Source organism: Siniperca chuatsi, linkage group LG12, assembly GCF_020085105.1.
Source record: "Siniperca chuatsi isolate FFG_IHB_CAS linkage group LG12, ASM2008510v1, whole genome shotgun sequence".
NCBI lineage: Eukaryota > Metazoa > Chordata > Actinopteri > Centrarchiformes > Sinipercidae > Siniperca > Siniperca chuatsi.
The window spans coordinates 22,666,381-22,689,437 of NC_058053.1; the positions used below are offsets into that span (position 1 = coordinate 22,666,381).

The 23,057-nt window shown below is 39.1% G+C and overlaps 1 protein-coding gene across 1 annotated transcript in view; it reads right to left on the reverse strand.

Moving 5' to 3' along the window:
- Nucleotides 1-2,036: 2,036 nt before the first annotated feature.
- adcy5 (adenylate cyclase 5) overlaps nt 2,037-23,057 on the reverse strand; it is a 92,158-nt gene continuing 71,137 nt past the window's right edge. The window contains exons 9-21 of the mRNA XM_044215761.1: nt 22,661-22,683; nt 18,056-18,215; nt 16,278-16,375; nt 13,422-13,509; nt 11,785-11,901; nt 11,448-11,606; nt 10,221-10,405; nt 10,081-10,101; nt 9,663-9,795; nt 8,232-8,495; nt 7,389-7,593; nt 6,965-7,089; nt 2,037-5,602 (exon numbers count right to left, since the gene is read on the reverse strand). Of these exons, the coding sequence (XP_044071696.1) occupies nt 5,474-5,602; nt 6,965-7,089; nt 7,389-7,593; nt 8,232-8,495; nt 9,663-9,795; nt 10,081-10,101; nt 10,221-10,405; nt 11,448-11,606; nt 11,785-11,901; nt 13,422-13,509; nt 16,278-16,375; nt 18,056-18,215; nt 22,661-22,683 (1,707 nt within the window). The 3' untranslated portion in view covers nt 2,037-5,473. The remainder of the gene's footprint in view (nt 5,603-6,964; nt 7,090-7,388; nt 7,594-8,231; nt 8,496-9,662; nt 9,796-10,080; nt 10,102-10,220; nt 10,406-11,447; nt 11,607-11,784; nt 11,902-13,421; nt 13,510-16,277; nt 16,376-18,055; nt 18,216-22,660; nt 22,684-23,057) is intronic.

Sequence of the window (23,057 nt, forward strand, 5' to 3'; positions counted from 1 at the left end):
TTACTTTACACTAGACTGAAATATCACATCTTTTAAAGTTCCTCAGGCATGATTAGAATACAAAAATATTAACAATTCTTTGTAATGTAAAATTCAGGAAATTAAGAATACATTTGATGGGAAATGGAAAGTGTGTTGGAACACTGGATTTCGACCAGAAGTGCTTGAATTTTCTCCGTTTTCTGGTGCACATGAAGACGCATTGATTCATCATGTGATCTGGTCCTCTTCAGTCCACTTGCAACATATCTACTCTTGTATTGTACTACTCATTGTCTCTGAGCTCAGCAATGGAACATTGAACATTAAAAAAATTGGAGACATTACCATTAAAATGATATCCATTCTTCAAAAAAAAAATTGAATGTGGTCTTTTTATCACAGCACTGCCTAGGCTTAATGGGGCATTTGATGAGATCTGATGCATGTTGCTGTAATTGTGAAAAAATTTAATTATGAAAAAGACTAGAAGATTCAAAGTATCCTGTAATAAGAATATCGGATCCAATTCTTTTATAATTTAAAGAAAACATTTACCTGACCTTGGAGACTGGAGCCTCCAGCATATGGTAAATGAGCACTGGAGTTTCAGCTGCTAAATGTAGTCAAACTGCTGACTTTAGTTTAATCCCCCCAAGTAATTTTTTTCTCTTTGGAGCAACAACAAGCAACAGATTACCTCATGATTCAGAGGCAGCTGAAACACTTTTCAGGCAGTACCTTGTCTTTTTTTTTTCACAAGTAATGGCACGAGAGGCATTATGAATATGATGATTATAATTGATGTTATTTGTGGGCGCGTCATTATAAGGAACAGCAATTTCCTGAAGATGTAGATAAATGGAGCAGGGTTATGTTTTTTCCTGAGCAGGAAGTATGTGGATTTTATGACAAATGGGTACTGCAGGTGTAACTTGGTGACAATTTGAAGCACAATTTGAACTCATGCTTCAAGTGAATGTCTGTGATAATGTTTTTGTGGCAAAGCTCACAGTCAGGGGCTCAGAGGTTGGCTGTTCAAAAAGGTCAAAATCATTAAGTCTGAGGATTTAGTTTGCTCCAAAATGCACTTGAGTTCCCGTGAGAAATGCCAAGTAAACAATATTGTGGTTACTGCTTGTAGTACTGTGGCCTTTTATTCCATTACTGACCATTCCTCAAATCCTTAAATTTTGTCTAAAATGCTCAATTTAAATTGAGAGAATTTATAGTCCAGCACTGCCACTTAAATGCATATCGTTAACTATCAATCAAGACCCTAATTCATTCTTATTCAGTGTAATGGCCAGTGATTTGACTATGTAAATATAGATATTAAAGCTGTAATGGATGAAGCAACACTCACGGTGCTAATCAGCAGATTAGCATTTTGCTTCCATCTCTTCCATCATATATAAACAGTAATCATGATGAAAACACAAAGGACCCATGTATAAACAAAGTGATGTAGTGCTGCTGCCATCTGTTGGCGAGCTACATGAACGGAAAAAGAATCCCAAATTTCAGCACAATGCCAGCTTATGCTGAGGGATTTTAAATACTGTTGCATAAGAAAGCTTTAAAAGGGGGATAGTTTCTCACTGAAAGCGTCTTCCTTCCAATAGACACTATATGTCCAAAAGTATGTGGACATCTGAGCTTTACACCCATATGTAATTGTTCAGCATGTCATTCAAAAACCATTTCTTTATGCACCTGGCTTTGCGCACGGAGGCACTGTCATGTTGAAACAGGAGAGTGTCTTCCCCAAACTGTTGCCATAAAGTTGGAAGCACAACATAGTATGAAAATATCATTGTATGAGGCAGCATTTCCCTGAATAGGAACTAAAGGGCCTTGCCCAAACCATAGGGCGTCCACACACTTTCAGCTATATAGTGTCTGAAGTCTTGTAACGGATAAAAGACGAGCTGTGGTTCTGTACAATATTCTGAAACAACATCTTGCAAAAAGCAAACAGGCATTCATCTAAATCTATAAATGAGCCGACAACACAGGCAGATAAGGCAGAAAAGAATCCAGATGCAATCATGTAGTACCTGTGAAACATCTCAGTTTATTTGACTGTAAAAAATAAAATAAAATAAAGCATAGTGTTTGGCATGACAACAAAAACAACCCACAGTTTTGTCTCTGAAGCTGTTTTTGTCACAGACGCTGCCTCACCTCGCTATCAGGTTCATCATGAGGATCCTCAGCTGTAGAAATAAAAAGGAGGTGAACATCTCAAACTCTTCAAACCTAAGAAATTGTCCAATCAGGCACCTCATAGCTACACTCCTCTCTAATTTGTGCCTTCTCTCCAACCCCTTGTGTGTTAATGGCACATTCCTGCACAATAAGCAGTAAAAAGAAAAAAAGAAAAAAAGGGGGTGGGGGTTGTAGAATGGCACTGCATTCAGTGAGTCAAATAGGATGACACTTAAAGTTTTAGTAGTGGTGTGTGAAGAGAATGGTTGCAGCAGTACAGTGTGTTAACAAAACCACCAGAGTAGACCAGTGCAATCTTATTTTCATCCACCACACTCAAAGCAAACATTTGGACTAAGTGCCAAGTTTCTCTTTTCCTTTTTAAACAGGAAACTAAAAGGAATTAAATTAATTAATAAAATACCAAACTCATCAATGAATTGATCCTACAAACAAGTATTGCCTGTGTAGCAAAACGCTGATATATATTTTTCCTCTGTGTCATAGCGCTCCATTGTTAACTATTACAACATGTCAGTGAGCCACACCGTTGCACTGGGTGACATGTTCCACCAGTACCATAAACATGGACAGAGAGCCTGAGTGTGCCTCTGGAATCATTATAACTTTTACCTTGTTTAATTAAAATCAATTAATGAATTGATCAATTTTAAAAAGCCATTATAACTTGTTTAATTATATTTGCATGTAAATGATGCATTCTAAAACTTCAAATTTGCTGATTTGTAATCTATTTAATTAATCTATTTCCTAATTCTGACTTTAAATGATCAATCAGTAATTAAATTTTTAAATGGAACCACATAATTATTTTTAAAATGCTCTTGAATGTAACTTTTTGTAATTCCATTTATTGATGTGACTGCCTGACATATTACATCTAGCAATACATTTGTTTCCTGCTTTAACATTTACAGTTTCCATTTCGGGATCAATTGAATTTAAAGATGTGTAAGCAGTGGGCCACCTAAAAACGAATGGACGTCCAAGCCACGAAGCAGCAGCAGGAGATTGGGCAGACTTCTACCAACCCATTGCAGCTGGCCAATCAGAGCTCCAGCAGGTGCTCTGTGGGTTTTAGTTATCTTTTTAATATTTAATTATCTTTTCATTATTTACTCAAGAGTTTTTTACGCATCATTTCAATTCAAATTTAATTACCGTAATTCATTTCTAACAACTACTTAACATTTATTAATAGATTCTTTTTAAACACGGTAAAAGTCTATAATTATTCCAGTGGCACATACACTGAAGTTCCTTTTGAGTAAATCCTGAACACAACGTCTTGGTGCAGTAAATACTCAGTAGTGTAGTGTACCAAATGTGTGTTAAATACACAAATAGTACAAATAAATGCTATATGCGTGTGTTTACAGTGGTTTAAAGGTTTATGTCTTCACAAGGAACAAATAGGCTGGGGCTGAGGGCGCAGTGTGTGTAGCAGCAGAGTAGGGAAGTCAGAAAGAGGGGGAGATGGACTAACATTACTGATTTTGGTCTTTTCATAAGATTTGTTGACAACAGCAAAAGACATTGAATAATGCTAGCTATCTCAAGTTTGCTATATTCCTCAATATTCTCAGGTAAAACCTTGGCACTCTGTCCAGACATTTACTGATTACTGTACTCTGTGACTCAGCCAAGACAAACAGAACCAGCTGTAATGTTTGGTAATAACATCACTAAAAAAAAAAAAAAAAAAATCACCAAAATCTATGAAACAGTTTGTCTGATGACATGCTGAGTAATACTGTAATACTGACGAAAACTGCTTTGATAAAAAAAAAGAAGAAAAAAATGCAGTTAAAAGGGCACATTTCCACACGGGCATCGTCTATCCCTGTCCACAGGATGAGCATCATCACCGTCGTTAGTATATAGTTCATATTAAAAGGCCTCGTCGGAGATCATTGGACATTCATTGGGTCGTACCATCTGATTGAGCAATTAAGAGGGGGGTGTGGAGCGATGCAGGAAGGAGTGGATGGCTGAAAGCACTGGAGTGCAAAAAGACAGATGCATTCCTGTCCTCTAGTCTGTCATTAAAAAAAAAAAAACAAACAAAAAAACCCCACACTTACTCGGTCTCACGCTTCGGAAATCATCAGAAGCGCCATGTCAATCAGAAAATGGTTGACTTCCTGCAGATCGAAAACGCTCAATTCGGTGAAAAGAGCAAGAAGAACGGGCACTCGGGGGCATCGATCTGCTGAGGCTAAATGGTACATCAGCTGTGGCGCTACGCTAAGACCAGGCAACATCAGTGAGGACTTCTGAAATCCCAACATGAGCGTGATACAGTATGTACATCTGAATACACATTGCTGTTTATAGATAGCTCTCTAATATATTAATGTACAAAATATAGAATCTTAAAATATCTGATAGGGTTTGGGTTCTGAAGTCAAAATACAAAATGTCGAAGATTAGAAAAAGCTCTTCATTGACATCCTCTGTGTTTTGTGTGTGTATATGCTGTTGATACTGTAGTGTATAGAATGTATACGTCTGACTGGGAAGCTTTCTATAAACACTGTGGAGTGTTTTCTCTCTGTTCTTATAAAACAGTCCGAACTGTCTCTGAGGGACCCTCTCACTTGTAAGATGCACTCTTCAGCTACTTACTACTTACTCCATCAATCTGTTAATTACTGATGTGATCGGATATTGATACAAGGACGGATAGTGCTGTGGTGCTGGCTGAGTGTCCAGAGATTTGTACCTGTATCACGACAACATGGACAAAATGTGTTTTACACACAGTACATAAAATCATATACATACACATAAAACTGTCTGCGTTTTACATGTACATACATACTTCAGCAGGAGAAAGGCAGAGAGAAAAAGAGGAAGGGACGTAGTTCATGTCCTCCTGCAGGTTTGTCCGAAACCATCGGAAAATCAGGCCGATTGAAGCAAACAAAATTTCTTCCAGAATGTTCTTCCTTTAGGACCTAGACTCGCATAGCTCGCAGAGTCTTTACGCACTGATCTTTGGTCTCAATGGCAGATTCAGGCTAGCTAGGCCTCTCCCACTCATAGTGTCCTCTGCAGGCTGATCTTCAGGAGGAATTCTCTCATCCTTGCCAATTGTGGCCTCAGTAGGTTTAAGGAAGGATTGGCGCTGTGAGAAGGGACGCTTCAGTCAGTCTCAGTCTCCCACCGTAAGCTATCAGAGGTCCATGAGCCTGCTCGTTATGTCAGAGGCAGAGTTAAGGAGCCTACCCCGGTGTGTCTATTTGTCACTTAGTTGGGGTTAACTGCTAGGTGGTCCACCGGTGAGGAAATAGGTCATCATCTCTCCTTTGCCCTTGACTGTGACCACACCTCTGTACTCTAGTGTGTAGTTATAAGAGCTCAGAACCTGGTGCAGGTCTGCGGTCACCTGAGGACAGAGGGAGGAAGGGACAGTGAGTGGCCAGGTTTATTTTATTTCATATTTACCACTTTTCTATGTATTTATTATCATTTTGTCTTTGTTTAGTGAGCATTGATGTGGTGATTTGCATTTTGTCAAAAGATGTCTAGACGTCTGGGTTAAAACTGGGCTAAATTAGTTTGAAAAGTTAGATGTTTTTTAGATGCCTAGGTTTACATAAAACCATTGCTTCAAATGCATTTAAATGACTACATTTCAGTGTGAACCAGGTACACTTATCTACACTTATTCCCTGAAAGGCTGTTGGAACAATGGTTATATGTAACCTTGATGTCTGGAAAACTTCAGTCAAATTTAACCCAGTTTTAACTTAGACATCTAGTCGTCTTTTGACCTGCAAATCACCAAATCAAAGTATAGGTACAGTACGCCTGTTGAGCTAAATCTGCATTTTCAATAGTTTTTTTCCCCATTTGATTCTAGGTTAAAAAAAAAAGCTACAAAAATATTGCGCAAGTTAAAAATAATTCAATATTATAATAAATTCTTTTTATTTATACTTCATCTATCATTCTGCGTGATTTACAACAGAAATTAGATACTGTATAAAGTAGCTCTTTTGACTGGTTTTCTCTGCTTATATGGTAATACTGAATATTGTCATCCACAAATAGATGAAATCTCAAAGGTTACATCCTAGTGTTAATGGCGTAATCGTGCTGTTGCTTTGTCACTTGCATTTTCATTAGGAAGCAGTGGTTCATATTCGCTCTTGTGTAAATGGTTTTTCAGAAGGTGCAGTGGAGAAGAAATGACATGAAATTAAAGGGTTCCATCTGTGTTCATAGTAGCTTTGAGTTATTGAGCTTTAATGATTTCACATCTGATAGAGCAAAACCAATATGGCCATTTTTAATTAACATTCTTCATTAACTTGAATAGACTCTTTCTAAATCCAGCCATCAGCCATGTCTGAAAGGCAGTTTTGCAGAGCTTATGCACATGAGATGAATTTCAAATTTTTGACCAAAAAAAGATTGGAGCTTATTCCAAGATGGCAAAAGTGTTTTGTCCTGAGCTCTGCAAATGCTATTTTAATGAGTCATTTTAGTCTTAACATTCATTTTCTCCTAAACTAAGTGAATATTCTGTCAGTAGGCCTGAGATTGTTCCACTTGTTTTTAATGTTTTTGACTCATTTCAGACAAGAAACTAAAGGACAAGACAAACTAATATTGAGAGAATTCAATTTTGCATTACTAATAAAGGCTGATTTTCAGTGACAATTCTTTATTTTATAGCTCTTTACTAAGTGAAATGACATGTTAAGAGAATATTTTGGCAGTGCAGTGTCACACTTCACTTCACCTGGATTCTCTCCGGTACACCTGTGCTGTCCATACGACTCGCCACGTTCACTGTGTTCCCCCAGATGTCGTACTGAGGCTTCCTGGCCCCGATCACCCCGGCAACTACAGGGCCAATGTTAAGACCTAAGAGAGGAAACAAAGTACTTAAATACTACCACACCAGCTGGACTTGGGCAAAACTATATTTATTGTGTCAGGTGCCTTTATATTTTGGAAGCAGTGTTTAGATATACTGTATATCAGTTTGGAAATGATCTCTTCAGTTCCAATTTGGCAACTTAGTGTTAGTCTTCCTCTTCTGAGAGTAACAGTTGCCTTTGTTTGAGTTCCAGTCAATAACAATCTCGCTCTATCTGCATCCCTGGTAGATGTACAAAATCCCTGAGCAACAGTAGCACCCGTCTTTCTTTTCTGAAGCTCACCTATTTTCATCTTGAAGTTGTTAAAGGAGTGTTCGTTGATGTATTTCATTTGGTCCATCAGCCTCATGGCGTAGTCAGCCAGGGCACGGATGTGCGAGCGCCCGGCCTTGTCATATGTGGAGTCGTTGAGGCCGGAGGCCGCCATGTAGGTGGAGCCGATGGTCTTGATCTTCTCCAGCTGACGGAACTGTTCCTCACTGATGATCTAAAGGTGGCAGGAGAAGGAAAGTTGAATCTATAAAGTTCTATATTTAGCAGGGTTTGGGTTCAGGTTCATTGGATCCAAATCCAAGTTGATAAGATAACCGTATTCTTTAAGCTCTGAGTCTAACAAATCTCCTGTTGATTTTTTTTTAAATTTCCTCTGTATGTTTTAGTAGCAAAGAGCAATTATCAAAACATTTAAAGAGTCTTAGAGTTTTAGTTCTAAAACCTGCATTTAATCAATATTTTTGCTATTCATATCACTAGGTCTAATGTTGATACTGCAGAAAGGATGGAGACTATCTGGTGAACACAGTGGAGCATCTAGCGGCTAAAGAGCCAGACAGTTTTCTCAGGAGTTGGTGGAGACCAAACCAGAGATAAAGGGAGTGTGAATATGGGACTTACATTCATCAGGGGGTAACAAACATGTCTACTTGATGCGTAAATAAACTTTTACATATGCCTTCATAAGTCTCTTTTTACAAGCATTAAGTGAGTGAAATCAGACAGAAAGAAACCTACTCCTCGTTTTACGGGGAAATATCAGTCTCGTAAAACACCACTGACACCAGTAGATCCCACAGATTTACATCTTTACTCAGACGCAACTTCCAGCTGGATATGTTAAAAACTCACCTCATCAAAGTCAGCGATGATCTCGTTGAGCAGCCGCAGACACTCCACTCCCTCATTGTTGGCCTCCAGCTCCACGTAGAACTCTGAGAAGTTGCTGATGGAGGCGAACATGACTGCCACGCACTCACAGGACTGGTAGTAGAGCTCGTCGTTACGCCGTTCACGCTGCAGGAAATGGGCGGCCACATCCTTGGGCAGGATGTTGTGGAGCAGACGTCGGTTGTAGGCCTGCAGCTCCTCCATCTCCTCCTTCTCCTCTGTGGCCTGTGGGGGGTTCAATACAGAAATAGACAGGATGTTCTTAAGGTAAATAAAATTTAAAAAAAAACACATGGGGCAAATACAGTTGAGTATCCGGAGTGAAATATCTCAAGTATTATTTGATGGATTGCATTCATGGTCCCAAGACGATGAATCCTAATGATTTTGGTGATCACCTGACTTTTCATGTAGCGCCACCACCATTTTGACATCTTTGAGATGGATTGGAACAGAATTTAGTACAGACATTTAAGGTTCCAAGAGGATATGATAATGGGATATACTGTCAAGTAGGGCTGCACAATGACTACTGCAATTACTACTGCTGACATCGTTATTTCTATTTATGGATACTCTGACACCACCCTCTGTGCAATTTTTACATTTATTTATTTCACCACGACTGCTAAGGATAAAAAACAAACTTTGGACTTAAACGTTTATCCTCCTTACAATTTGGTTTTCTTTACAAAGAGCATTACAGCCTCACACAGAGTGGGTATAGACTCTTAGACCGAGATTACTAACCGTCAGTGACAGCAGTGAGCTGAAAAATAAAGACCCCTTCAGCAGCTCAAAGTTTTTAGGTAAATAAATAACTTGTTTATCCCCTCGATTGCTTCAGTACCTCCATGAGATGTCAAAGAACCCTGGAGCATCCCTTAATACATTTTCTTATTATTGAATTAATACTTCACTGACAATCATTTGAGTGAACACTCTCCTCCTGTAGGCCTGAAAGGTGGCTCCGAAATGTTTTTAGCTTGTTCCTTCTCTGAGAACAGCAGTAGCCCATTTGGCCACAGAAACGTCTCAGACCACTCCTGCAGCATAATCCACTTCTCTGCCTTCAATCCATATGTTCAGTACATTCCAAACACTTCTTCACAACAAGGCTAGATACACTACTTCGGTGTCACACTATTTAGCAATTTATTGGTGAAGTGATAATTGTTGCAGCTGCCATCCTCCATGAGGAAATGCCGAATGCCGAAAGTTAGTCACGGTTCTGATAAGGCCAGCATCCTTTACTTGTTGATTGACAACCAAGGCATTTCTATCTTAACCCTAAAATGTAATGATTTACATTGTGGCAATCTGCATTTTGTCCCCAAAATGGAGTAATACACTTCCACACACGCGCAAGCACACACACGCACACACACCAACCTGTAGCTTCCAGAGGAAGTCCAGCCTGGCCGTGGACTCCACCTGCTGGGCGTGAAGGTAGAGGGCAAGAACGAAGACGGTGATGACCACTGGGGTCATGATCTTCAGAGGAACCTTGGAGTCCACCACACAGCTGGAGGTCAGCGCACACACACACACACACATTAGGTTTTTTAGATGTTTTATGCTAAGTACTGAACTACATAACGTACAGGTGTTAGGGTACATAAAGTTATACTGTATGGGTGTAAAAATGTACTTTGCAGGAACACTGTGACACAAGAACAAGCTGTCCTCTAAATCTTGCCTCATTAGCGCTAGCATCTGTTGCCAGCAGGTCATTATAGTTACATTTGTGCCAGTACAGTGATAATGATGCTGTTAGCTTAATCAGATGACAGGTGATGCTTTGTCTCACCTTGTTTCATTCATGTGCTCGCTGTGAGGGGAGGAACAGAGAAGAGCCAATCAGCGGTTAGAACATCTGCACATGGCCAAAGATTTAAACATTACAGGCGGAACAACACACACACATACAGCAGTAATAAAGTGACTCACAAAACGTTGATGGCGTTGGCCATCACCAGCAGGTCCTGGTTGTCGAAGAGGCTCACTTTGGGCACCTCCATGATGAGGAGGTAAAGCAGCTCGATGAAGAGCATGAGGAAGAGTTTACCAATGCTGCTGACCTGCAGGAAGACGGAGCTGGCCAGCAGGCTCAGCAGCACACAGCACGAGAAGTACTGAGGGAGAGAGAGGACGTTAGGAAAGGTACATTTGTTTTTACGTTTGGTAGTCTAGCTTTATATTCTGTAACACACAGTTCTGACTAAATGAGTCAAATCCAGAGGTATTATAAAACACCCGATAAACCCACAATTTCGACCACTTAACTGTTCATTTAAACATTACTGTGCAAACCAAATAACATTTATACCTGCAATTACCCTCACTTAGCATCCATTTGTCCTGCTACTGTTCAGCATTGTATCACTTGTATCACATTGGAATCTTAAAATATACAAACACAAGTGCTTCACTATAACGGATTGAACATTTTTGTTGTTTTTATTGCAATGGCGTATTGTTCTAAAAGCAACAAGGTACTTGAGGTATTACTTTATAGCCACACTGTGTTGTTTCTTGCCTGATGTTCAAAACAATTGCCTCATTTTACCCATGAATTTGACTGCTTGACTGGTAGAATATGCAGCATATTTTGGCACAATGCCATGCAAGCTGATTTGATTACACCACTGGATACAGCAGGAAGCTACATCTATGATTAGAGAATGTAAAAGTTAAATTTCTTGATCTGTTCTGCTGGCATTTTATGCTTCTGTGCCACACTTGCAGCAGCACTAAAGTCTTCTCTGGTGAATGAGGCTGCCTAAACATTTGTAACAGATATATTTGATCAGCATAATTTGTCACATATATATATACACACACACCGGTGATTTTTCCTGCAGAAATGCTTAAAACGTATTGGCTTTACTGCTTCAGACAAATTTGTTGCTCATCTGAGTTGAACTTTTTAAAAGCCACAGTTTCCACCAACTGCAGTAAACTTGGATCTGTTTTGCTTCGTTTGCCTCCTTACTCTTGGTTGCATCTGTTCATGGTACCTCTAAATTTGCCTGTTGTTGAAATAAACCATAGGATAAACTATGTTCTTTTTCTTGCCCTATAAAGGTATTTTTAATCAGAAATCACACTATGCAAGCAAAACACACACACACACACACACACACACACACACACAGAACAAAGGCACACCTGTACCTCAGGAAAGCTGCAGATGAGGGCGTCGTCTCCACAGGGGCTGTGTTGTGTGTCCAGGCTGTAGTTGAGGAGGCGGGCGTGGCAGATGTTCACACTGTCCAGGCTGATGTTAAGCTCCACCTTGATGCAGCTCCGCAGGTCGCTGCTGCTGCAGGTGAACTGAACAAGGTCAAAGGTCAGAAAGGACATGTCAGAGGAGAATCAGAATAATCAAAATATGTTTTTATGAAATGTGAGTTGTTTTTCAGTAAGATTACAAAATGCTGAGTGCTTTTAAAATTGTCTTATGAGGAGAAAATTATTACTCTTTTGGGAATTCTGTTGAGTGAGAACTCACAATATTGATGAAAGCAGAAAGAAAGACGATGATGATGGTGAAGACGCCCACCAGAGTGCTGTTCAGTCTGGACTGCACTATCCTCTTAGAAAGAGTCTGCAGAGGGACTGGGAAGAGCTGGGAGCACGGGAAAAACAAGAGGACAGACAGAGCGACGGAGTGAGTGATGGGTACAGAGGGTAAGATAGAAAAGCAAGAGAAGAATTCAGTCAATGAATATTTATTTTCATTTGCTTTGATTTATTTTTCACCTAACGTTGCTAATTTTCACTAAATACATAAATCCCTAAATACATCAGTTTCTACGTTACCATTGGTAACTGACAGCAAAAATCCTCTCTGCAAGTTCAGTAGATGTACAAGTGGAAGAGATTTTTTTTCCTCCAAAACAGAACTATGACTCATCAGTGAAAACCACCAACAGCAGCTCCACTTTTCTCTTTATAAATCTCTTACGTTCCTCATGACCTGTCAGCAGGCGGTGAAAGCAGGAAATGGATAGAAACAAGGGCAAATTCGCAATAGCTGTGGCCATGTACGCACATGCATCCACACGTTCATGTATTCACACCCACACACAACCTCACAAACACTTGACCTCCATGGCAAATTTCAGCCTCCTAGGGTAAAAACTGTGGCCGCCAAAGGGTGGGGAAAAGTTTGTGGACCAACCGTCCGTCCGAACGAATGAATGACGAACAACCGACAGAGTGAGCTGTAGAGCTGCTGGTCGCAGCTAAAAAGCCTCCTGAGGTTTGTCAGGTGAGATCTGCTCTTTGGTGTCATCACCCTGTCATCAGACTGTTAACAGTCTATAAGAGTGAGACAAAGTGAGAGACAAAAATTCATAGTACAAAATTGAACAAAGGTACACTCTGACCTGCAAGTCTTCTGGATCCGACAGAGAGATCACACCAAAATAAACGCATTCTTGAATTTGTCAGTCATACCACCTTCTATTGAAGTGAATGGGAGACGGAGCAATTATTCTCAGATCCTCACACTAATGTGACGGCACCCTTAAAGTCAAAACTGGTGTGAAGTGAATAGCTCTGTAATGTACTGTGTTACAAATACCAGAAGCATAATGTCAATAATGGCCTACAATGGACCGATCATCTCAGCTGATACTATAGATACACACCGAAATACTCACAAAAACTTGACAGACTGGCATACACAAATCTCACATCCAAAATGGGCTCTGTTTATTTAGGAGAAGGGAGTGATGTGTATTTTTAAATCACAATCTCTATATGATATTTTTAAAGTTGTAGTTTTCAAAGTGGAGTCGAATGGTGACATCTGAACTTTGCATAAAGGAATTTAGTTAAAAACTTCACATCTGAAAGGACTTGCTATGAGGTCAAGAGCAGATTATGTTTAAATTTCTAGAACCGCAGCCTGATAAGACATTGAACAGATTTGTCTCTGTGATGTCTGATACTGAAGTTCCATATAAACATAGAACCACTCCGTCTCTGCTCGATGATTTTTTAGATAAATATTCTACAAAACTGCATCCTTGTAAAATCACTTCTATCTCTTATCACTCAAGAAAAGACTAATGTGTTAGATCTGCACGAGGCGTCAAGTTCATTTGGCAATTTCATTCATCACAAGCAGAGACTACTCACCCCAAAACAGCAGTACACAGTTGAGACAAACATGACAGCCGTCAGGATAATGAGACAGGTGATGAAGAAGCCGATCATCAGACTGGAGCTGCAGACGACACAGTTAGGATGTCATTACATATAATGTTTATTTCTGGCTGCATTTTATGGTTTACTGTTTGTTTCTCTAATACACTGTCTGTGTTATGGTTTCAAAGGTAATACTGTGGGCAGCAACATCTGCTTCTCTTTATTGTCTTTGACCTTGTGTCAGTATAAATAATATGGAAGTAGGCATTATGTGTGTGTGGGCATGACTGGAAATGATAATAGCAGACTAGACCACAGTAAGCAGAGGAGAGAAAGTGTGACTACAGTGAAAATGATTAAAACAGATTAAACAGCGAGAGAGAAGAGGTGGTGAGGGGACGAGGAAGGAGAGTGTCTGAGGATGGCTGAGAGGTAAAGACAGGAATAAAAGACAAAAGGGGAGTGGTGAGATGAGAGGATCAAGGAGAAAGGTTAATAAAGAGACAGGCTAAAGAAGATCAATAATGAGAGATGGGCAGGGAGAAAAGTCTGAGTGCAGGAGAGATAAAAAAAATAGAGGAGGGTTTGCCTCGAGACAAATTCTGCCACAGCTTTTTGAATCTGGCTGCGGCTCGGCTGCAATTACACTGATTTTGATTTAATATTCTCTTTTATAACTCATCTATTCAGCTTTTTGTGTTATGAAAATGACTTCTTCGTTTTTTTATAATTCTGGTTGTATGGCTACAGACGACTTGCAATAGATACTGTAAGGACCAAAGCAATGTGCAGGATTTGTGAGACTGCAAAGATTAAAGGCAAACACCGAACGCTTGGAAAGACTGGCCACAGCTGACGTGTTAAAGAGAATGTCATTCATTTTTAATATAAGACTAACATAAGTCGTAGCACTTTCTACTAAGACATTGTTTATAAAGGATATTTGACTACCTTATTATGTAACTAATGGATTTATCAGTGTTAATAAACATTTATTAATGCTTAATAGGTTAGTTATAAGAAATTATTAAGGAAAATCTTTGGATTGCCAGATTGTAAAAAATCCCTTTAAGGGGCGTTTATCCTCCTCCAGCATAACTTTTATTTATTTATTGCTTTTAATCCAGCAAGGTCTTTTAGAGATTAGGAGTTTCACCCATCATTCCTACTGTAATAATAACATTGTATAGTGATTGCATCAAAGTACAAGTGGTGAGCTGATCAGACAGGTTGTAAACAAATCCCTTTTATCTGTTCATCCCTTTTCCCTTGTAAACATCCATCAAAGTTCACAAATTGACTTTCAGTTTCAACTTTGGCCTACTATACTTACCGTATATGCATACACACAGTTCAGTTTTACGTCCAAATACAGTGCTTTGGATAATGTGACTTAACTGTCAGCTTGTTTATGACCTGTCTGATTATCTGACTCACAGGAGTGAATTACATGGGTGCTCAAGAATCGGGCAGCCACGAGTAATAGTGAGCTCCGAAGGGGAAACCATAAAGTGTGGTGACCACGATGGGAGAATAGTAATGTTGTCCACTTAAAATAAATAGAGAACTGAACAGTGTCAAAGTAGTGAGTTTTAACTGTGAGCTAAACCAGTGTCCAGCTTTATATTTTTAAACTTTTTTTGGTGACAGTCCCCTACAGGTTTTGACTACATAATGGTTTTGTATAGTGTAAAGCACATCATCATCTTGCAAAATGACTGTTTGACTTAACTGGCGCTGCAGCTAGTATATAGCAGTTTGTACGCTTTATAAATACATTCACATTTCAGGCCCCCAGGGAAAAAAATTAATTCTGCATCTATGATCTGACTATTCGTGTGTCTTGCCCTATTTGACTTTTTGGTAGCAATGTAGCAATATTACCAGATCTCATCAATTACTAAAGTGAGTATGATGTTTTCATAACCGATAGAAATGATGGTCAAAACCACAAAAGACTTGTGGTAAAGCAGAATTATACTTTAATTCATCAGGACGAACCCCTTCAATGAATTGTTAAACCACCAACTAACTTATTACAGATGTATAAAGCAATAATAAATTATTTATTTATTTATTTATTTATTGTACCATTGATACAAAATATAAACCTAAAAAAGTAATGAGAACAAAACAACAAAATCATTATACATGTCTCCCTGGTTGACCAATTTAACACTTTAATACACATTATTGCTGATGAATAGTGGGCCTCTTGCATTTCCATAATGCAAGAGGCCCACTATTCATCTGTACAGGTGCCTTATGTTTTAGTGATACACGTTTATGTTTTGTTATTATATGGTTTACAGAGTCATACATTTTAAATGTATAATTAAAACTTAATTGATTCTGGCTGCATTGTCCAAACTGTTTCCTGTCTACAGTCCTGCAGCCTCTTCATCTCCTGTGCAGTGATTTTTAGCTGTGAACTGTCTCACCTGCTACACTCACTTTCTATGTAAATGAAAAATTGTAATATTACATGTACATTTTACCAATCCACTACAAAACACCCAGCCTCTGCCATTTATCATTTAATATTTAATTGGAGTTGTTACAAGTTCTCATTTTCTGACTTTTGAGGTAATACACATTACTCATAATATTGGATGCTAGTGTTAGCATAAAGGGGACACATGGATGATTTTAGCATCTGTCTCTGTTAGGCCTGCTGTTGGTAAAATTACAGTAATGACAGAAGTGTGTGAGATGAGCCAAATTACTGTCATCCCATTTTTTAATCATAAAAATCTGAGATGGTAATGGTGGCATATTTCAGTGAGGGGATGAAGAATAAAACATTTCCTAAAGTCTACTCTGTAGTATTTCAAAGTGTCGACTCACGGTGGCACAATGACGATCTGGATGAAGCAGATGAAGAGGAAGACGAGGGAGGCGCAGGCCACGTAAGCACCGAACCTGGAGTCCACCTGTTTGGAGTACTGCAGGAGGAGAAGAAGAGGAGAAGGAAACAGCATTTTAATATGTGACAACACACTTTTCTTCCTTTCTGTCCCTCTGAAAGCAAACTAAAATAAAAAAAAGGCAAAAATATAAAACAAAAAACTAATTCTGACTTGATTAAGTCAGTTGTTTTGTTAAGTATGTTTTGGATTCAATACTTTCCCACAACGTATACATGTAGCAGAACTGTACTCTTGACATTCAAATCAGACATAAGTCACAAAAACTGGAACTTTACACTTGACATGGACTTGACTGCTGTGAGACTGGACTTTTGACTTTTCTTGTGAATGTTTGGACTGTATTCTTGATGTTTGGCTTTAAACTTGAAATAACTTTTTCCTCACAAAATGTTTCTCAAAATCTGGGATATTTTGTTTATACTCGAGACTTGACTCCTTTGAGATCTGACTTGAGACTAGAAAGCAAAAACTTTAAGGTCACAAGTATCGAGCTGGTAAAATCCCAAAACAATAAAAAAGTAAATAGGACTGGACATGCCTTTCATGCATTGAAAGGCTTGGTCTCAGTTATATAAAAAAAACAAAAAACAGTTAACACACGTTTGAAAGGAAAATGTTCAAATCGCTGTTCTTTCAACGGTCAGCATTCAGACCTGAGAGACCTGAATAACAATTTGCTTACGATGACTTCAGACTTGATTTGGATTCAAGGACGTGAGACTAAAGCCAGAATGATACTGGGTTTTTGAGGCCGATATTGATATTTGAGAGTTAATAAAATATCCAATAAAAATGTAGCAGCTAAAATTTGTTTTATGACACTTTTAATGAGGATTTTTAGAATTTGGTTATTAAAGAACTGGGACCACAATATGTAGTGAGGTCGACAATTTACAGTTGAACCAAAAAACAACAACTTTACAAACGATGTACTGGTGACACTGGTTATACATTGACCAAAATTACTCATATCTTTGGCATTTCAGTACTGTAATTTCTTATTACTACCTGGCCGACATATAAGCCGCAGATAATGATTAACTATATGGTTGCTGTACAGTAAAAACCAAAAAAAAACAAAAAACATTGTCACAGAACTTAAAACAAGGTTGTTTTATTTAATCAAAAATGTACTTTGGAACATGATAGACTTGCCCCATAAGTCTTAAAAACAGCTCTGCATATTGTTGCTGGAATGAAGCGAGCTGTGTATTATTGTTGTTGTCGTCAGGTAGAGAAGTGAGGGTCCAGGCACTGAAGACTGAGACAGAGATGATCTCATCCACAGAAAGCTGGAGGCTCACAAAAAGTCCCTCTGCTCTAAGTCTTCACTTCTTAACACTTATACCATGACAGGAAGAAAGTAAGTGATTGAAACTTGAAAACAGGACTCAACTCCTTTCCCGTTTTCCCTAAACTCTTTTGCAAAGACCCAAGCACTAACCTTTCTTCTCAGGCTGTCCTTCACTGTCTGAAGCAGTTTACTACCTCTTTCCTTTAGTAGCCATCTCTTCGCCCTTTAAATCCCAGTTCCTCCCTTTTTCTGTTATACTTGGCTTTGACTGACTTCCTCAAGGGACAGAAAAGAGTGAGCAGGAAAGAGCTTTTTGCACAGGGAAGATTGCTTGTCACGGCCAATTATTTGCTGCTATATTGGCAGTGTGTGTCACTATGTGTGTGTGTGTACATCCTAACCTTTTTCTCCAGGTCAGGCTCTCTGAAGGTGAGCAGGAACTTCTTGACGTGTTCGGAGCGCAGGCGGTCGATGCTGCGTGCGTCGATGGCCCGGCCCAGGAACTCGTCCACCTCGTCCTCTGGGTTTAGATTTTCCTGCGTGTTTCTGAAAATGAAATGCCTAAATAACACAAGATGAGACCAGGTGACATTTACATCTTAGGACTACTGAAAAGGCTCTTCAAATTCTACTGCAGCTAAATTTATTCTACTCAGCTTCTGCTAAGAAAAACTCTGAATACCTGCTACAGAGCAGCTGATTTCCGTTTCACAAGGTAGGAAGAACTTCAAATCATCTCTAATTGTTGTATGGTCACCCTAACAACCTACCCTGAGGTGCAGTAACATTTAGCTAATCATATGCAAAGTGAAAAGAAGCAATTGACCTAAAACACCATCACTCTCCTCAATACCAAAAGACTCGGATGAGCCAGTTCATCCTGGACTAATCACAGAATATGCAAAGTGTCACTTACATTGACATTTCTCCAGCCTTGTTGACAAGCACTAATCGGCTGATGGAGATTGCCATGCTACTGTGATCACAGTGATTATGCTAGTGTGTGAGGCTGTATATGCAGAGTTTGACACTAGAAGGCTGTTTTCAAATGCATCTGCTGAAGGAGGAACATTTCTCTGTGCTTAGCCAATCATGGTCCAATATCCAACTTACACAAGTGTAATGTGGAAACTTCAATGCACATAAGCTGAGAATGGACTTTACAGTGAAATAGGAGGCATCTTGTGTTTGATAGTAAAACTTCTGAAATAAAACTGCAGTAACTGATTTTTTTGGCCACTTGGGGGCAGCAGAAACAAGATGTAAAGACAACATTGACATATGATGACTTTTTAAGTTGATATAGCGAACTTGTTAGCAAACAGTTGCTTACTTACACATCCAGCAGATACAGAGCAACGTTATCTTTCATTTGGAGTTGTGTTTCTGGCCACCTGATGAATGTCTCATTTAGCTCTGTTTTTGGTCTCTACCAACTACTGAGGGAAATATCTGGCTCTTTAGCTGCTAAATGCTCCACTATGTTCACCAGCTAGTCTCTACCTGCGTCTGTCTGTTGTTTGGTGCTGAGCAGGTAGTGTACAGTGAGTTTTAGAGCTTTGTCACTGAAAACAACTGCCTGCTGCGGCTGAAAATGATGCTATGAGAGCGGTGAGAGTGAACCAACCAGTGAACAGTGAAGTTACGGGCTGAGCAGCTAAACAATGAGCTGAAACTCGCTACAAACCTCCGTAAAGCTGAGTGGAGCTGCAGATTCAGGTGATAATTCTCTGTTCATCATTACGTGCGACCCCTTTCACATTGTCACATTGTTTTCACATTGTCATTTGATACTTTGCTGTTATAATAATAGGGAGAAGGGATAGATGTAATTTTACGAACTTTTTTGAAGAAAAATCCCAACAGACACAAATTATTATTCAAAGCAGAGTATTTTTCTATGTTTCAGAACATGTCTGGAGGGGATCTTTAAACGTTTTGTCATGTTAGTTTAGATAAGGTGCATTTTTTGGGGGGGAAATTTGGCTTGAACTCTGTGGTGTTGTGGCTACTGTTGAATGTAGAAAAATGGAAAATGTTCAACTTTGGTGCCCTCCAGTGGTTGTTTTAAGCATGCACCTGGGGACACTGCGATGAAGGGCACCAAATTTTTACCAGAATGATCTAATTTTTCTACAAACAAGAAATAATTTGAAAGATATTATAATTAAATAATAATTCTACACATACATAGATTCTACATATAGTGGCTTTAACTGACAGGTTACAATACAAAACAACAAAGAAACAACATTAATAGCACAACATAAATAATATTAATCTTTAAGGCCCATTGTTTTTGTTATTTATCACATTTTTTGCCATAAAATACCCAGACTTCTTACAGGGAGCAGATTGGTTTTAAATCGGTTAAAAAATCTGGGTGAAAGTCCATCTAGATTTTATGTCCCGATGAACCCAAAAGCTGTTGTGTTTCCTGATGCATGACAACACTGATCACCACAGTTTACAATAAATAAGGTTTTCTTGTGATGAGGACAACTAAGAGAATTTTTTAGTAATACAAAGAGAAAAATGGGGAATTATTTGAAAGACAAACATCGGAAATAATAGTCCTATCCACAATGCAGATATCCCTACAGATATTATATAAGTCTTTTAGTTTTAAGTCTTTTTAAGCATTTTAAGCCTTAATTATAGAAAGTAGAGAAATGACAGGAAATGAGTGAGAGAGAGAGATGCAACAAACATCCCAGGCCAGACTGGAACTGGGAACATTGCGGCTCACAGTTGGCCTCTTAACCCCCAAGCTATGGGGGTGCCCCTAAATAAAGTCTTAATCCTTGGCAATTAAGGCCTTAATATAGTGGAAAAGAAGATTTTTGTAGCATCTTAAGAGGCAGTTTCCACTCCTGAATTGTCTGCCTACAGTCGTGGTTAACATTCAGGGTATGATATTGGTCAGAGATTATTTTCTGAGTCACTCTAATCCCTAACTCCTCATAAATGGACTAAATGTGTGCCTGCTGACAACCAGCCTCTGACTGCTCCAGACCACTCAGTTGTACAGACATATTTCCAAACTAAACTGTGATATTGTATCTAGTGATACTTTCTAGTAGAGCATGATAAAAACGCAGCATGTACTTCCTGTCAGCTCCAAAAGCTGTCTGCATAAAAAGTAGGATCTGTGCTGAAGCCCGGAGCAGAGGCTGTCAGCGTGGACGCTCCGGCTCAGTGTGATGTCAGAACAAACTCACAGATACAGAACAGTTTGTTTGGGAGGAGAAGAGTTCTTTGATCACTGACTGACTTTGGGTTAAACATCCCCTCCTCTGTCTTTTTTATATTCTGGATGAGACATTCACTGCACCACTTTATGAACATCTCTATCTGACAGTGGTAGACTTAGGTGATATCATCTTTGAATTTTGACAAAATGATGTAAAGGACTTAAAACTCAGAATGAACTGTATCACAATTACAAACGCTGCTAAAGAGGTGGATCATATTAAGTTGAATGGCAATTAGCAGCAGTTACCGGCTATAAAACCTGCGTGGCAATCATGACTTTCATATCTGGGTTTCCATAGCAACACAAGATGACAAAGTACGTCGTGCCCAAATTTGTGGTTGCATCGGTCACAAAAGCTGCAAAATTACTTTATTTGTCAACACTAATAGTGTCAAAAATCATGACAATACTGCTCATCACACTGAATACTGCTCAGTGAAGCTTAAATGACCCAGATATGAAGTAGTCTTTGCAAAGTGATTCTTTTCTTTTAAAGCCCCTGAAAACTTGGTTTCTAATCTTAAGTATTTCTCTCTAAGGGCGGGTTCACACCAGTCTTGTTTAGTCCGGTTGAACCGAACCCTGAAGCGTTCACCCCCTTAGTGCGGTTCATTTGGGTCGGTGTGAATGCCGGACTCGAACTAGCGGGCCAAACAACCGCTCTCTGGTCCGCCTCGAAGGGGTGGTCTCGGACCGCTGTCAAGTGAACTCTGGAGTGGTTCGAAATTGAAACAATGTATCATCCTCGCATTGGTTCGATTCAGAGACTGGACCTTTATGTGTGAACCCACCCTAACATTAAATATTCATGACAAGCAACAATAAAAGTTGGTTCAGAAAAGCATCCTTACATATTCATTAAGATTTAACCACTCACAGACTCAGCTGGACTATGCTTCTTGAAAAAACAAGTTTACAGGGGCTTTAGGATAATGATTCTGGGCCTTCGCAATATCGATTGAATTACTTTTTCATCAGGTGTTTATGTTATTTTGTCTACCCTGTGTTTTCCTGGAGTGCTTGATGTTTTGATGTTTATCAGGTGAGCTTATACAAGCCTGCAGACCTGACTTCTGAAAGGACTTAACAGACTCTGCTACATCAGGAAAGAGAGACAATTTTTTTTTAGTATTTGTATTAAAAATGTATCTGCAAGAATTTCAAAGCTGAACTAAAAATCTGCAGGTGCATTTTGTACAGTACAGGCATTATAGCATCCTCTAGGTGCTCAGTAGCCAGGTGCACAATGATTTGATGTTACCATCTGTGCTTTGTTTATGCTTGTAAGCAAATGGAGTGTTTACATCAGCCATAAGCAGCAACCGCATTAAGTCTCTCATAACATTTCATTACTACTGATGTTAATGTGTTTTCCACTAATGTTTTTTTAGTAGCATTAGTGTATGTGAGTTCACAAAGTAAGCTCACAGCAAATGTACTTTGTAAAGAAAACAAAGGTGTCGTCAGATCCTGTGGACTTGTTCATACAGTTTAAATTCTCCTTCAGTGTAATCTGATCTAAGATTGATCTCTAACCGGAATGACATTAACAGTGCCAATTACATTTCCTTTCAGGGCTCATGTTTGTTATTGATTTCAGCGTGGCCCGTTGATTCTTCTTTTTCAGTTCTTTTTTCATGATCTCTGCCTTCTGTAAGAGCAAGTCCAGATGCATGGCAAACAGACAAAAGGATAACAGAGCAGGATGAGAGGGAAGACACAATAATGTTGAGATACAGTCACTACTCACTTGTCTTTGGGGTCTTCAAAGCCCTGCGGGACAGAAAAGAAAAAAAAAAAGACAATTAGATGTAAATGACAACTTCTAGTGTTCAGTCAGTCTGACAGCAACACCGGGGAACTATTTTTTACCCTTTTCGAACCAGACTGAGCTCACTTTTTCACTTTAACCCTAATTATCCCATTAACAAAACTACTGACAGTAGATCCACACTGACACTGTATTGTAGTAAACACTACAGCACACTATATACAGAATATTACAGGAAACCATCAAAGAAAGCCTGAGATGCCGATTCTATTTTCTTAAAGCGGTGCTATTTTGCAGTTCTGATTTAAGTAGCTTTACTAATCTTACTGGATGAAACATTTCATTTCTTAATGAAATGTTACTGTGGCCTCAGTAT